The sequence below is a fragment of the Megascapheus bottae genome, chromosome 11 (genome assembly GCF_031878675.1).
Source record: "Megascapheus bottae isolate mThoBot1 chromosome 11, mThoBot2.hap1, whole genome shotgun sequence".
NCBI classification, from domain to species: domain Eukaryota; kingdom Metazoa; phylum Chordata; class Mammalia; order Rodentia; family Geomyidae; genus Megascapheus; species Megascapheus bottae.
In genome coordinates, this window is record NC_143519.1 from 48345060 (window position 1) to 48358129 (window position 13070).

The window sequence follows — 13070 nt, forward strand, 5'->3', positions numbered from 1 at the left end:
AAAATTGTGTCTACGCTTTTTGCCTTGGTGGTTTCATAGAATACTGATCATGCTGTAAAACCTACTCACTGTCTCCAGGGTAGAGTCCCAAACATGCTGAAAATAGAAAACAAAGGAGCCAGTACACAGCACAAGAGATGCTTCTATCCTATACAAAGCTCCTCCCATCTCTCCAGGATCCCTCCCAAGTTATCAAAAGGCCCTGCATTGGCATCTCTCAGGATAATTTGTGTCACTGGCTGATTCAGAAACATAGTAATTCCAGTATCCATTTAATATGGAGAAAAATCATTCAGCAATGTTTATAAATCTGCCCACTGGAAAATAGAAACTCAGGACCAGGAGAGTAGCCTAGTGGTAGAGTACTCGCCTAGCACGCCCAAAGCCCTGGGTTGCATTCCTTGGTACCACATACTCAGAAAAAGCCGGAAGTGGCACTGTGGCTCAAGTGGCAGAGCACTAATCTTGAGCAAAAAGTGCCCAGGCCCTAAGTTCAAGCCCCAGGACTGGAAAACAAAGAAACAAACAAAAAAACTCAAGAAGAGATGGGAAGAAAGAGAGGAAAATAAAGATGGAGGGAGCTGTAAGGATAGAGACATATGCCCTGGTTGGACCTTATGTTTTAAGACATAGGACTTTAAAAGACATCCAGCTGCAAGATCAAAGGTGGCGGGGGCAAGACTGGGCATGGGTCAAAAAGAAATGGAGGGAAAGGAGAATTAAGAAACATCATGAAGAAAGATACTGGGGACAGAAGTGTGGCCTAGAGGTAGAGTGCTTGCCTAGCATGCATGAAGCCCTGGGTTCAATTCCCCAGTACCACATACACAGAAAAAGCCAGAAGTGGTGTGTGGCTCAAGTGGTAGAATGCTAGACTTGAAAAAGCTCAATGACAGTGCCCAAGCTCTGAGTTCAAGCCCCAGGACTGGATTAAAAAAAAAAAAAAGAGGCTGAGATCATGGCCTAGTGGTAGAGTACTAGCCTAGCAAGCAGGAAGCCTTGGGTTTGACTGCTGGCTACCACATACACTAATAAAGCCAGAAATGGTGCTGTGAGTGGTAGAGTGTGAGCCTTGAGAAAGCCCTACAACAGTGCCCAGGCCCTGAGTTCAAGCCCCACAACTAGCAAAAAGAAGAAGCTGCAACAAGAAGATACTCTCATTTATTGCCTATCATTTTTCCAAGGGTGAGCAAAGTCTTCACCCATGACCTTGACCTTCTGTAAGGAAACAAGGTGACTCTATGCTTATGATTCTGTCCATTTGGGTGCAGGTACCTCAGAAGATAGTCCAAATTCTTTCCAAGGGGAAAAATGCTTCAAAAACAAGAACCTGAGGTTTTAATGTAATGTATTTGGCCCATTGGATGGGAAACCAAGTTATAAAATGTTTCATCGTTCCCAGAGTTCTCTGAAGTTCACCTTAATTATCCATGGGTTTTCCACCAGCAGTCACTTCTGCAGACTTATAAAACAGAGAGACATGGGATTTAGAGTGATTTCAAATTTTTTTGCCAGCCCTTCAATATTGAATGCTTCTCTGAACATCTACTCACAAAAACTGGATGTGTTGATTGGATTTTGGATGCCAATAGTGATTCTTCTAAGATGCCAGCGATCAAATAACACCATAGCTAAAATAAGTTGCCCGGATATAAAAAAAAAAGCATTCGCCTGGAAAATACCTCCTATGAGCTGGTAGTTAAAAAGATGGAGTGAAAGCACAAAGGAAAATGCTCTTGTTATCTACCTCGGTTGAATCTGGCTTTAACATAGAAAACATGTGTTATCCATAGTGCAGTTCTTGTGCCCATTACTAGTGTGATCTTGGATTTTGAGTCTCATATCTGTACCTCCTTCTTCCAGATTGAAAAGATTTGTAACCTTCATTCTCCAGAAGATTCCATTGTTGAGGATGAGGTGAAAGAAATCATGAACAAACAGTTCCGATTTTTCTACAGCAGGTCAGTTTGAAAAGGCAGCCAGAATTAGGCACTTGTGGCTCACGTTTGTAATTCTAGCTGCTCAGGAAGCTGAGGTCTAAGGATTGGGCTCAAAACCAGCATGGGTAGAAAAGCTGGTGAGACTTTTATCTCCAATCCATGAGCAAAAAGCCAGACATGGGGTGTTGCTCAAGTAGTGGAGTAGTAGCTTCAGGCAGAAAAAGCCAAGGGCGAACTCAAGGTGCTGAGTTCATGCCCCAGTATGGGCACAAAAATGAAAGGAATTAGAAAAGGAAAGATGCAAGTTAAAGAAGAGCTCTCCTGACATCACACAGCCTTTCTTGGCATAGGCATTCCAGGTTGTTTAGTCATCTGCATGTGTCACTTTTCCCTAAGCTTGCAAGCCTTTGGAGTCTAACTGGGATATCAACACAAGTCTCACTAGTTCAGGGCACTCTAAGTTGACCTTGATGTTGTCTGGCCATAGCCAAAGCCTCAGTTCTATACCTTGTGTTCGGTGATGAATGTTGCTATCTTCAGGATGATCTCATTGCCTTTCCTGCAGAGCTTTGGTGCAACTGCTCTGTCTTCTTGAGGGCCTAGACCCAGGGCCCTGGGGCTCTCAAACCTGGGAAAAAAACTTGTCCCCAAAGATTCTGTGTATACAAAATGGCAAGTTCTACTGGGAAACAGGTACAACACTTCTTCCTCTAGTCCTAAGAGGTCCTCTGTCCCTCAGACGCCATACTGGCCTTCCTGGATTGCAGGGGCCAAACACCCCAAAGAAATAGTCCTTTCAGTGTCACATGAGTAATAACATGTCCCCTGTCCCTTAGTAGTGCAGTGGCTCCAAGGACCCCAGCTGCTTTTCCACGTGGTACCCACCAACTACCTTAGCTCCTCCTTCCTTCTTCACAGTCAACCACCAGTACAGGCAGTTACATGGGCCCCCTACCCTCCACCTGTGCTCTAGAATGTGCCAATGGGGCCTAGTGTATAGGGTCCAGGATTAAAACAAACAACAACAACAAAAAAGAGTACATCTGCCAGCCAGGTTAGCACTCTTCGTGGAATGTTCCAGTAGCTTTTGTTCACTTCTCTTTACATCTGGTTGGCCAGCATTTAGTCACAAAGCCATGCCTCTAAACTTTGGTTGGGGAGGAGAGTCAGATTTGCCATCTGAAACAATAAGAGTTGCTGGAGGCATGGCTTAGTAAGAGCACCCACGTAGCAAGTGTTAAGTCCCCAAGTTCAAATCTCAGTACCACCATAATTAATAAAGAGAAAGAAAAAAGAAAGAGGTGAAAGAAAGAAAGAAAAAAGGAAGAGAGAAGGAAAGAAAAATGAGAAGGCAGGCAAGCAGGGAGGCAGGCTGGCAGGCTGGCAGGAAGGAAGGAAAGAAGGAAGGAGGGAGGGAGGGAGAGAAGGAGGGAAGGAGGAAAGGAGGGAGGGAGAGAGAGAGGGAGAAAGGAAGGGAGGGAAGGGGGAGAAACAATGTGACCTCAGACAATCATTTAAACTTCCTGTTTATTTGGAGATCTTCCAGATGGGTGTGGAATTTGAATAGTAAATGTACTAGCATGCTTCAAATGGAAACTGAACAGGGGAGGGCATTCCTTCCAAGGCCACAGACAGCAGGTCAGAGGTCACTATTGTCTTCACTGGTTCACTGGTACTGTTAGCAAATCTGGCAACAGCAGAATAAGCAGCATTCTTGAAGCATCTTCACAAGACCAGATTTTGCTTTAATTACTTGTCTCCCCAGTGGTTTTGCACCACTGAAAGGTGTGAGGTAGAAAAGAAATAGCTTCCAAATAACCAAAATAACAAAGCAGCAGGAGGTTAAAAAAATGAGATGCTGTATGACTGTCTTGGGTCCACTCTCTTACCAGCAACATAGAATGGTGTAAAGAAATAGCTCTGAGCTCGGAACTGGTTTCATTCTCTGTGACTGTGGAGAGCCTAAATGAGGAGGAGGAGGAGGAGGAAGAGGAGGAGGAGGAGGAGGAGGAGGAGGAGGAGGAGGAGGAGGAGGAGGAGGAGGAGGAGGAGGAGGGAGAGGAGGGGGGATGGGAAGGAGAAAGGCAGCAGCAGGTTGCCTGGAGGATCCCTCCCAGGGGCAGCACAGAGGCTAACATTGAACTTCATCAATGCCTAAAGTTCTTGGGCTAATTTTAAAATATGCATCTTTTACCAGGCACTGGTGGTTCACACCTATAATCCCAGCTACTCAGGAGGCTGAGATCAGAGGATCGCAGCTCAACATCATCCCAGGCAGAAAAGTCAGTCTCTTAGCTCCAAATAACCAGCCAAACTCCAGAAGTGGAACTGTGGATCAAGTAGTAGAATGGCATCCTAGAGTGAGAAAGCTAAGCAAAAATGCAAGGCCCTGAGTTCAAGCCTCAGTATTAACACAGAAAGAAAGAAAGAAAGAAAGAAAGAAAGAAAGAAAGAAAGAAAGAAAGAAAGAAAGAAAGAAAGAAAGAAAGAAAGAAAGAAAGAAAGAAAGGAAGGAAGGAAAAGAGAGATGAAGAGAGAGAGAGAGAAAGAAAGAAAGAAAGAAAGAAAGAAAGAAAGAAAGAAAGAAAGAAAGAAGGAAAGTGATTCCATGTGCCCTTTAAGATAAGACTCATATAAAAGACTATGCTGGACCAGGAGTGTGGCATGTGGCCTAGTGTGACTGTGGAGAAACCCTGGGTTCAATTCCACAGAAAAAGGCAGAAGTGGTGCCATGACTCAAGTAGTAAAACATTGGCCTTGAGAAAGTCCAAGGACAGTACCCAGGCCCTGAGTTCAAGACACAGGACTGGAAAATAAATAAATTTAAAAATGCTATGCACTTACTTTAAACATTGTGTTTCAATTTGCAACATGAAGATATACATTCATTCACCAGATTTCTGATGTTGACTGTGGTCTTCCATAATACATTATGGATGCTTTTTCAAATTCTGCTTTTAAAGCATACAGCAAGATCTTAGAGAGATTCCCAAAGCAATAAGAAAGCCTTTATGCTTTCAGATTTTTATCATTTTTCCTGAGTTTCAACAATTATTTATCCTCAGTGCATATTGCCTTCTGGCTAGTCTTTTCAAAGAAGCTCTCTTTCAGCCTTCCCAGAGATTTTTCCTCATTTCTTTTCATAGTCATTTCAGCCATTCTCATTTTGTTTGGATAAGTGTATAAGCACAGTAAAATATAAAAATGGCAGAAGTAGGCCAGAAAACAAATGTAATTCCATCTGGCTGAGCATGTGACCCCAGCTACTGCCAGAGCAGACATGCACAGCTGCCTGCAGGTGTGAACACCCGAAGCTATGGGCTCTGCAGGGTATGCACTGGACACCAGGAAAACACGGGCTGTGTTAGGAGACCCCCTGACACAATGAACCTTCAAACAACAGAGATTTTCCCTGGAAACCAAACCAAAACATTTTTTGGTCTATTAGGCTTCAGGACCCAGGATGGGGAAGAAGGAAGGAGGAGGAGGTGACATGGCAGGTGAAGTGTCCCCATTGCTGTTTCTGCTACCAATTAACCAACAAAAAGGCAAAAGTAAAGCTACAGCTCAAGTGGTAGAGCACTACCCTTGAGGAGGAAAATAAAGCCAAGCAAGAGCCTAAGACCCTGAGTTCAAGCTCACACACACACACACACACACACACACACACACACACACACACATGAAGTAGTCAATTTTATATAATGTGTATTTTAACACAATTAAAAATAAGCAGGGGAGCCTGGAGCATAGCCTAGTGGTAGCACGCTTGCCTCACATGCACGCAGCCCTGGGTTCTATTCCTCGGTACTACATACACAGAAAAATCCAGAAGTGGTGCTGTGGCTCAAGTGGCAGAGAACTAACTAGTCTTGAGCAAAAGTGCTCAAGGACAGTGCCCAGGCCCTGAGTTCAAGGACTGGCAATATAAAATAGATAGATGGAGGAGGGGGGGCTGGAGGAGGGCATGAAAAATCAAAGCAAGAGAGAGAAGGCAGATGTTCTGGGAACTTTGAGTAGTTTGATATGGTTAAAAGGTGTTAGGGGCAGTTTGGAGCTCCAACACCCACAACAGAACTACCAAAGAAGCAGGGTGAAAGTAGATACCTTGGCTAGGTGTCAGAAATCAACAGGAGGAAGGACCGAGTCCGTGACAAACAATCAAAGAGATAGGATCAATATACTTTTTACCAGGAAAACATACAGATGCTGTGAATGGGACGTCAGCTAAGCTGGAGAGGCTGCAGAGGGCCTTACGTGATGGATAGTCCACACATTTATTTTGCTTTTTTCCAGCAGTCTGAAGCCAGCACTAAACAGGCCAAGCAAGAAAGTGCCAGAGCCCAGGTGGCCCAGCATTTACCAGAGTCTCCGGTGCCATGAGATTGCCTGTGTGTCTGCCCTTGGGGAGAAGCCAAATTTGTCTATTATTGGCTCGGATTTGTTGGATGTGAATTTCCGTCCGCAGGAAGAAGTGGAGCTGCCCACGAAGCACTGGTCCTCTGTCTGAGTGCTGAAAGGGCCTCTGCTGCTATTTTCTTTTCTTGGCAAGTTCTTTTTCTACGTGTAATCAAAAAGCCTGACTGAGATTAAGAGGAGCAAAGAAAAACAAAACAAGAAATGACTGCAGCCAACACGACTCTCAGCAATTAGAGCTTGAATTTAAGAGAACAAATAGGATTTGAGGGTTTTTTCTTGTTGTTTGTGTGTTTGTTTGTTGTTTTCTTTCCTAGAGGCTGTTATTTCTTTGTACGGAAACACAGACTGCTGGCTACAGCCAGTGACCCTGTGCTTTCCCATAAATCAAATACTCCTAATGCCATCTGCCTCTAAGTGGGCTGAGGACAGTTAGACAGGTAAAAATAGCTGGCTGTTTGGCAAGTTTTCTTTGTGTTAGGTAGATCTTACTCAAGAGATTAAATGTATTCTCTCATTTATCTCTAATGTTTTATGAATAGATTTTGTTATCAGACCATGAGAAAAAGGATTCAAAATGTTAAGTGTTATTCAGGTACCAATTGGCTCATACCTATAATCTTAGCTACTCATTGGGCTGAGATTTGAGGCTAATGTTTAAAGCCTGCTCAGACAGGAAAGTCTGTGAGACTCTTATCTCCAAGTAGCCAGCAAAGAGCCAGAAGATGAGATCTGAGAATGGTGTTTCAAAGCTCAGACAGCAAAGTCTGTGAGTCTTATCTCCAGCTAACCAAGAAAAGGCTGGAAATGGAGGTGTGGTTCAAGTGGTGCAACATCAGCCTTAAGTTATAGATGCCATCTGGCAGTACAAGGCCCTGAGCTTAAACCCCAGAACTGGCACTAAATAAATAAATAAATGATTTGTTGACAGTTATCAAGTTATCAAATGACATAGAAGGATCCAGAATTACGGTTTGTCCTGGGTTATTTTAGTTTTCCCAGTGCTGAGCATCAGATCTAGAACCTGTGTATGATAGGTAAGTTCTCTACCAAAGCTACAATGCAGCCCTCATGGTCTTAACTATCCACATGATGGAGAATAACATTTAAGGGTCACTAGCCCTTTCCTTTCCAAGGATCATCCTATACTAGCCATTGTCAGGCGATGAGCAAATGACCTCAGAAATCACAAAACTATCCAGCTACCAAGTACTGAGCACTGCCTGTGTGAGCATCCTGGGAAAACCACTTCACAACATCCTTGCATCAGGAGGAGAGACAGTCTGTTTCATAGATGGAGAACCTATTTCCCTCAGAGTCCCACAGACAAACTGACAAAATTCAGAATTCAAAACTTACTGTGGCCCCAATATCTACCTTTGACTCAAAGGCTTTTTTTTGTTTTGTTTACAAATGCAGATCTTGAGATTGGAGTGTTGATATGTAATAGCTAGAAAGTTTCTTGGCCCCCGTCTTTTGCCTATCAGAGATTTTTCTTTTCTTTTTTTTTATATTCTTCTTTTTATTGTAATTAATAGGTTACATTATTCGCCAGATAGAAGGTGCATTACTTCACAAACGTTGATAACTCTTCTCATGTTTTTGTCACCATTTCCTTCCTCCCACCCCCTCCCCTCATCTTGTTTTCCCCCTTCCCAATCCTATTTCAAATAAACAAATAAACATATATACACTATACCAGATAACAAGGTAAGATACTGTAACTATATGAGATAACCAAGGGACAACAAAAGAGATGAGAAATAGCATAGAACATTAAGAACAACAATCACACATTATATGGCTCTTATTTCCATATCCTAGAGGTCCTTTCAGTTAGCCTCATCCTATATGGCCTTATGTGTCTAGGTTTTGCCCTATTGCAAACCTCTCCTAGGAGAGTCCAAGGTTTCTATTGATTATGACAAATGAGGGAAACCATTAAGCCTATGTTCCTTTGAGTCTGGCTTACTTCACTTAATATAATTTTTTCCAAGTCTTTCCATTTCCTTACAAAAGGGGTGTTGTCGTTTTTTATGACAGCAGCATTGTGTATAAATACCACATCTTGTTGATCCACTCATCAACTGAGGGACATCTGGGTTGGTTCCATATTTTGCTATGGTAAATAGCGCTGCAATGAACATCATTGTGCTAGTGGATTTAGTACGTTCTTGTTTCTGGATGATTGGGTAAATGCCAAGTAGTGGACTTGCTGGGTCATGGGGGACAGAGCTTTCTATTTTCTTTCTTTCTTTCTTTCTTTCTTTCTTTCTTTCTTTCTTTCTTTTTTCTTTCTTTTTTTGCCAGTACTCAAAGGTGAACTCAGCCTTGCACACTTGCTTGGCTTTTTGCTCAAATCTGGTGGGATCTCATGAGCTACACCTTCACTTCCTTATGCTTATGTTCTACCCTCTGGTTAGCCCATGACTGGTACCAACCTTAAACCTGAGCCAGAGGGCTCTTCCCTGGCTCAGGATCCAGAAACATCTACTCAATGACAGATCTGTCTAGATTACAGATCAGGCCTTGAGATCTGAAAATTACATGTACTTATGGCCCAAAGTCCATTTCCAGAGTCCTTATAATCTCCTCCAAGACCCATCTATCCAAGAAAGGCCCCTACAGTCCCAGAATCAGGAATCTGGCTAAGGGGTGAGTGTTTGCTAAAGGTTGACAGACATTGGACACTCTGGCTGAGGCAAGGACAGTGGTACCAGAGGAAGCTGGGAGATTCTGAAGGAACTAAGCCAGGGCAGGCTTTCCTTTCATTTTTCCATTTATCAAAGAACTTTAAGGATTCCAAGAACTTGACATCCAAACCAGCCTTCTGAAACCTTCTGGCATGTCCGGGGTAAAAGGATGGAACATTCTGCTGAATCATTCAGATTGAACATCTGTTCAATATGAATTAAACAATTCATAAGCTTCATATTTAACTTTTAAATTCTAAGTCTCTATTTAAAGTAGGCTTTTCTCTGAACTAAAAAAATCTTGGGGATAAGCCTGCTTCTGCTCCTCTTTCACTGTTCAGATTTTTCTGGTCTCCCACACTCCTTTCTGAAGAGACTACCTTGTAAAGAATTCTGACTCTTCAGTGGGCATGTATAAAGTGCCCCCACTCTCACTGCTACACCCAATGTGACTGACTCTTAACATATGTCTAGATTTCCAACAGCCAACCTGCTTCCATGTGTCTTGTTTAAATGGCTCACTCATTCCCCTGGACTTGTCTGACCAGATAGAAACCATTCAGGAACCCAGCCCTTGTCTCCTTCAGGTGAGTGCCTCTGGAGGTTGGTCATATCATGGTGACCTGTGAGAAAATCCAAGCTAGGCAAGCCTAGGCAAAGGGAGAAATTTATTGGCTCATAAATCATGGGTCTCTTGCCCCATATCTCCCCCCTCCTTTCTCCCTCTCTCTCCCTTCTCTGTCTCCTCTTTCTCCAAAGTTCTTTCCACAATATGGGAAACATGGCCACAACAATCTGCAGGTATTTGTGGCAGCTTTTACTCCCCATAGAGCTTGACCTGATTCCCCTAGATTCCAAGTTCCAAATCCTCGCTGAAAAGGCTTAAGAGTAGATCATGAGTCAGTATTTGACTTGGCTCAGCCAAAAGAGATTGGCTCCTTTAAACATGACTGCTCTCAAAGAGCCATGGAGATGGAGAGAATCTGATGTAATGCAGAGAAGAATAGGACTGTGGACACACAACCAACCTTTTATATGTCTCCTGGGGCTAGGCAATTGTTTCCTTTGCCACAGACTTTGCTGCCTTCCCTCCCTCCTTCCCCTCTCCATTTCTTCTTCCTTCCTTCTTGTCATGGGTTGGAATCCTAGATATTCTTCCTGCTGCTTCCAGATTCTATAGACATAGCAGAGGCTCTGCTTCCAACTTGGTGACAGACCTAAGCATATCACACTGTCCCCTGGTCTTTATTTTTCTCAGCTATTAAAGGGGTAGTTTGTTCACTTTGTTCTTAAGTCTTCAACCTCCTAAATAATTCAACTTAAATGTCTCTTCCTTGCTTTTGATAACCTCTAATTCAATGAAGTATGCATTAATTTATGTGTGCATGCGTGTGTGCGTGTGTGTGCGTGTGTGTGCGTGTGTGTGTGTGGTGTGTGTGTGTGTGTGGTGTGTGTGTGTGTGTGTGTGTGTGTGTGTGTGTGTGTGTGTGTGTGTTGGTCCTGAGGCTTGAACTTGGGGCCTTAGCTTTTTTGTTCAAGGCTGACACTCTACCACTAGAGACACAAGTCTACTTCTGGCTTGCTGGTGATGAATTGGACATGAGAATCTCATGAACTTTCTGGCCTGGGCTGGCAAAAATCCTCAGATCTCTGCCTCCTGAGTAGCTACAATTACAGGTGTGAGCCAGTGGTACTCAGCTAAGTTTATTTTTAATCCTTGATTTTGGATAACTGCATTTTAAGTTTCATCTACAGGTCATGGGCTGCCTAGTGGGGCTATTTTTGTTGGAGAGACGAGTATGGACACTGCTATGCTCAAAACACTGCTACACCTCCATTAACTAGTCCCTTAAGGGGCTAATGCCATTAGAGGAAGCCCATCTCTATAAATCATATCAAGCAGCATTCTAGGAACTTCGTACACAACTTCCAACTGATCAGCAGAAGCAAATGGGGCCAAGTAGTGAAATGTCTGACTTTATACTCTTTGAGCCTCTCTCTCCTCCCACCTTCTCTAGCCTCTACCAACCAGTATCCTACTTTTCACCTGTCCATCAAAACAGGGGCAGAAGCTAGGCACTCAGTAGCTCATGGCTGGAATCCTCAGGAGGCTGACATCTGAAGTTCGAGGCTCAAAGCCAGCCCGTGCACAAAAATCCATGGGATTCTTACACCTATTGAACTAGCAAAATCCCAAAAGTGAAGCTGTGGTTCAAGTGGTAGAGCGCTACCCTTGAGTGAAAAACCTGAGGTAGTACCCAGGTCCTGAGGTTAAGCTCAGTCACCCTGGAAAAACAGTAACAACAACAACAAAAATTAAGGGGAAGGGCAGAAACAAAGTCCAATCACTACCCTCAATTCCTACAATCAAAGTGGGAGCTTCTGAGATGGGAATGAGCCCCCCTGGAAAATAAGTTTGGGAAATGTTGCATTAAGGACCCCTCAATGTGTTGGTTTACTTCAGAACTGGATCACTTTATATCTTCTAGTGCTTGGGAAACCATCAGGAAAAGAAGTGTTTCCCGCAGTAACTTGGCTCGGGAACCCCTTCTCCAAGGCATAGCTTCTGGGATAGGATCCAAGGAATATACTTGGAGAGATGTTATGTGAATTGCAGTCATTTGCACTCAGCCTCTTGAACGAGGTCTGTTCTATGTGATTGCCACCTTCATTTGCTTTTCAGTTGTTAATGAGCTTATATGCTTCTTCTTCCAATTCACCTTCCCAAATAAATACTAGTCTTTAAAATATCCAAATGAGGAAACTAGAACTCAGAGCACAGTATCTTCTCTCTCTGGGTCTCTGGGAAGCCCAGAAGCTAGCTGGGCCCATCTGAAGACTCCAGTGAGCCCACTAGGAAATTGAGGCTCAGAGAACTCAGACAAGCAAGGGGACAGCAGAGCCAGAGGTATATGGGCTGTGATAGAAAGTTCAGGACCAGCTGGGATTCAGAATGCTAATGCCTGGAATTGACAGGAATCCCAGGTGCATCTGAATCGGCCCTACAGGTGAATGCATCTCCTTGGAAGACTCCAGAGCCAGACCAGATTGAACCATAGTGCCATTTCACCATGAACTGAGGCACTCCAGTGTCCTTCAGCTAGGATGCTCCCAGGAATGGAGCCAGAGCCTGCTGAAGCTCTCCTCAGCCAACCAGTCTTTCCTTCCTACTGCCCTAAGCTTACCAGCAAGAGGTTAAAGGTTTGGCATGCCCGATCCCATGTGTGATTAAATGACAGTCGACATTTGAGGAATGGAGCTGCCTGCTCCTCTCCAGCATAGACAATTCTGCCTGGCCACCCCCTACCCCCAGAGCAGCTCACCTTTGCAGGATGCTTCAGTTGGGGGAAGTGAGGGGGGGGAACCGTGGTCTTTTCTCTATTCTATACTCAGGGAAGGCAGTCTCCTAGAGCTCTGAGAAGCTGGGTTGGGTTCTTCAGCAACCAGCATGAGGAACAAGATTCCTTTTATAGACTCCAGAGATTGTGTTCTCCTCTGCCCTGACTCATTCCTGTCTCTTCCCTGAGGCCTCCATCTCCTGTCCCTCATTTCACCCTTCCCTTTCAGAGTTCTGCTTAAGCCTGAGCCTTCCCTTTCACCCTCCCTCAGCTTTGAGACCCCAGCATCTATTGTGTGACTTTGATGCAGGTCTGAGTTCATTTAGCTGGGTTGAGAAATCACGACTGGCCTCCTCCCACTCTGAATCATGCTTCTCAGCCTCCCACTTCTGCCTCTCATCACAGAGAGCCTCACAACAAACATATCGTTTGTGTGCCTCGTTAGCATCACCAGAGATGTTACTACAGGCTTAAATGTTCAATTGCTGGCTTTGTTTCCCAAGCATATTTTACCTGGAAGATCTTTTCTGATACAAGGCAGACAGGAGAACTTCGAAAGGAAGATCAGACAATATCCAAGCTGATCCACCTTGGGGCATGTAGTTGACTAAATAATGATCTTTCAAGATGAAAACTCTACTCTCTGAAGCTAATGAATGTGACCTTATGTGGAAAATGGATTT

General features: G+C 43.9%; 1 protein-coding gene across 1 annotated transcript in view; it reads left to right on the top strand.

Annotated features, from left to right (window-relative positions):
- LOC150057037 (cilia- and flagella-associated protein 337-like) overlaps positions 1-6450 on the top strand; it is a 90568-nt gene extending 84118 nt beyond the window's left edge. The window contains exons 23-24 of the mRNA XM_090341798.1: positions 1864-1961; positions 6237-6450. Coding sequence (XP_090197924.1) covers positions 1864-1961; positions 6237-6450 — 312 coding nt within the window. The remainder of the gene's footprint in view (positions 1-1863; positions 1962-6236) is intronic.
- Positions 6451-13070: the final 6620 nt, after the last annotated feature.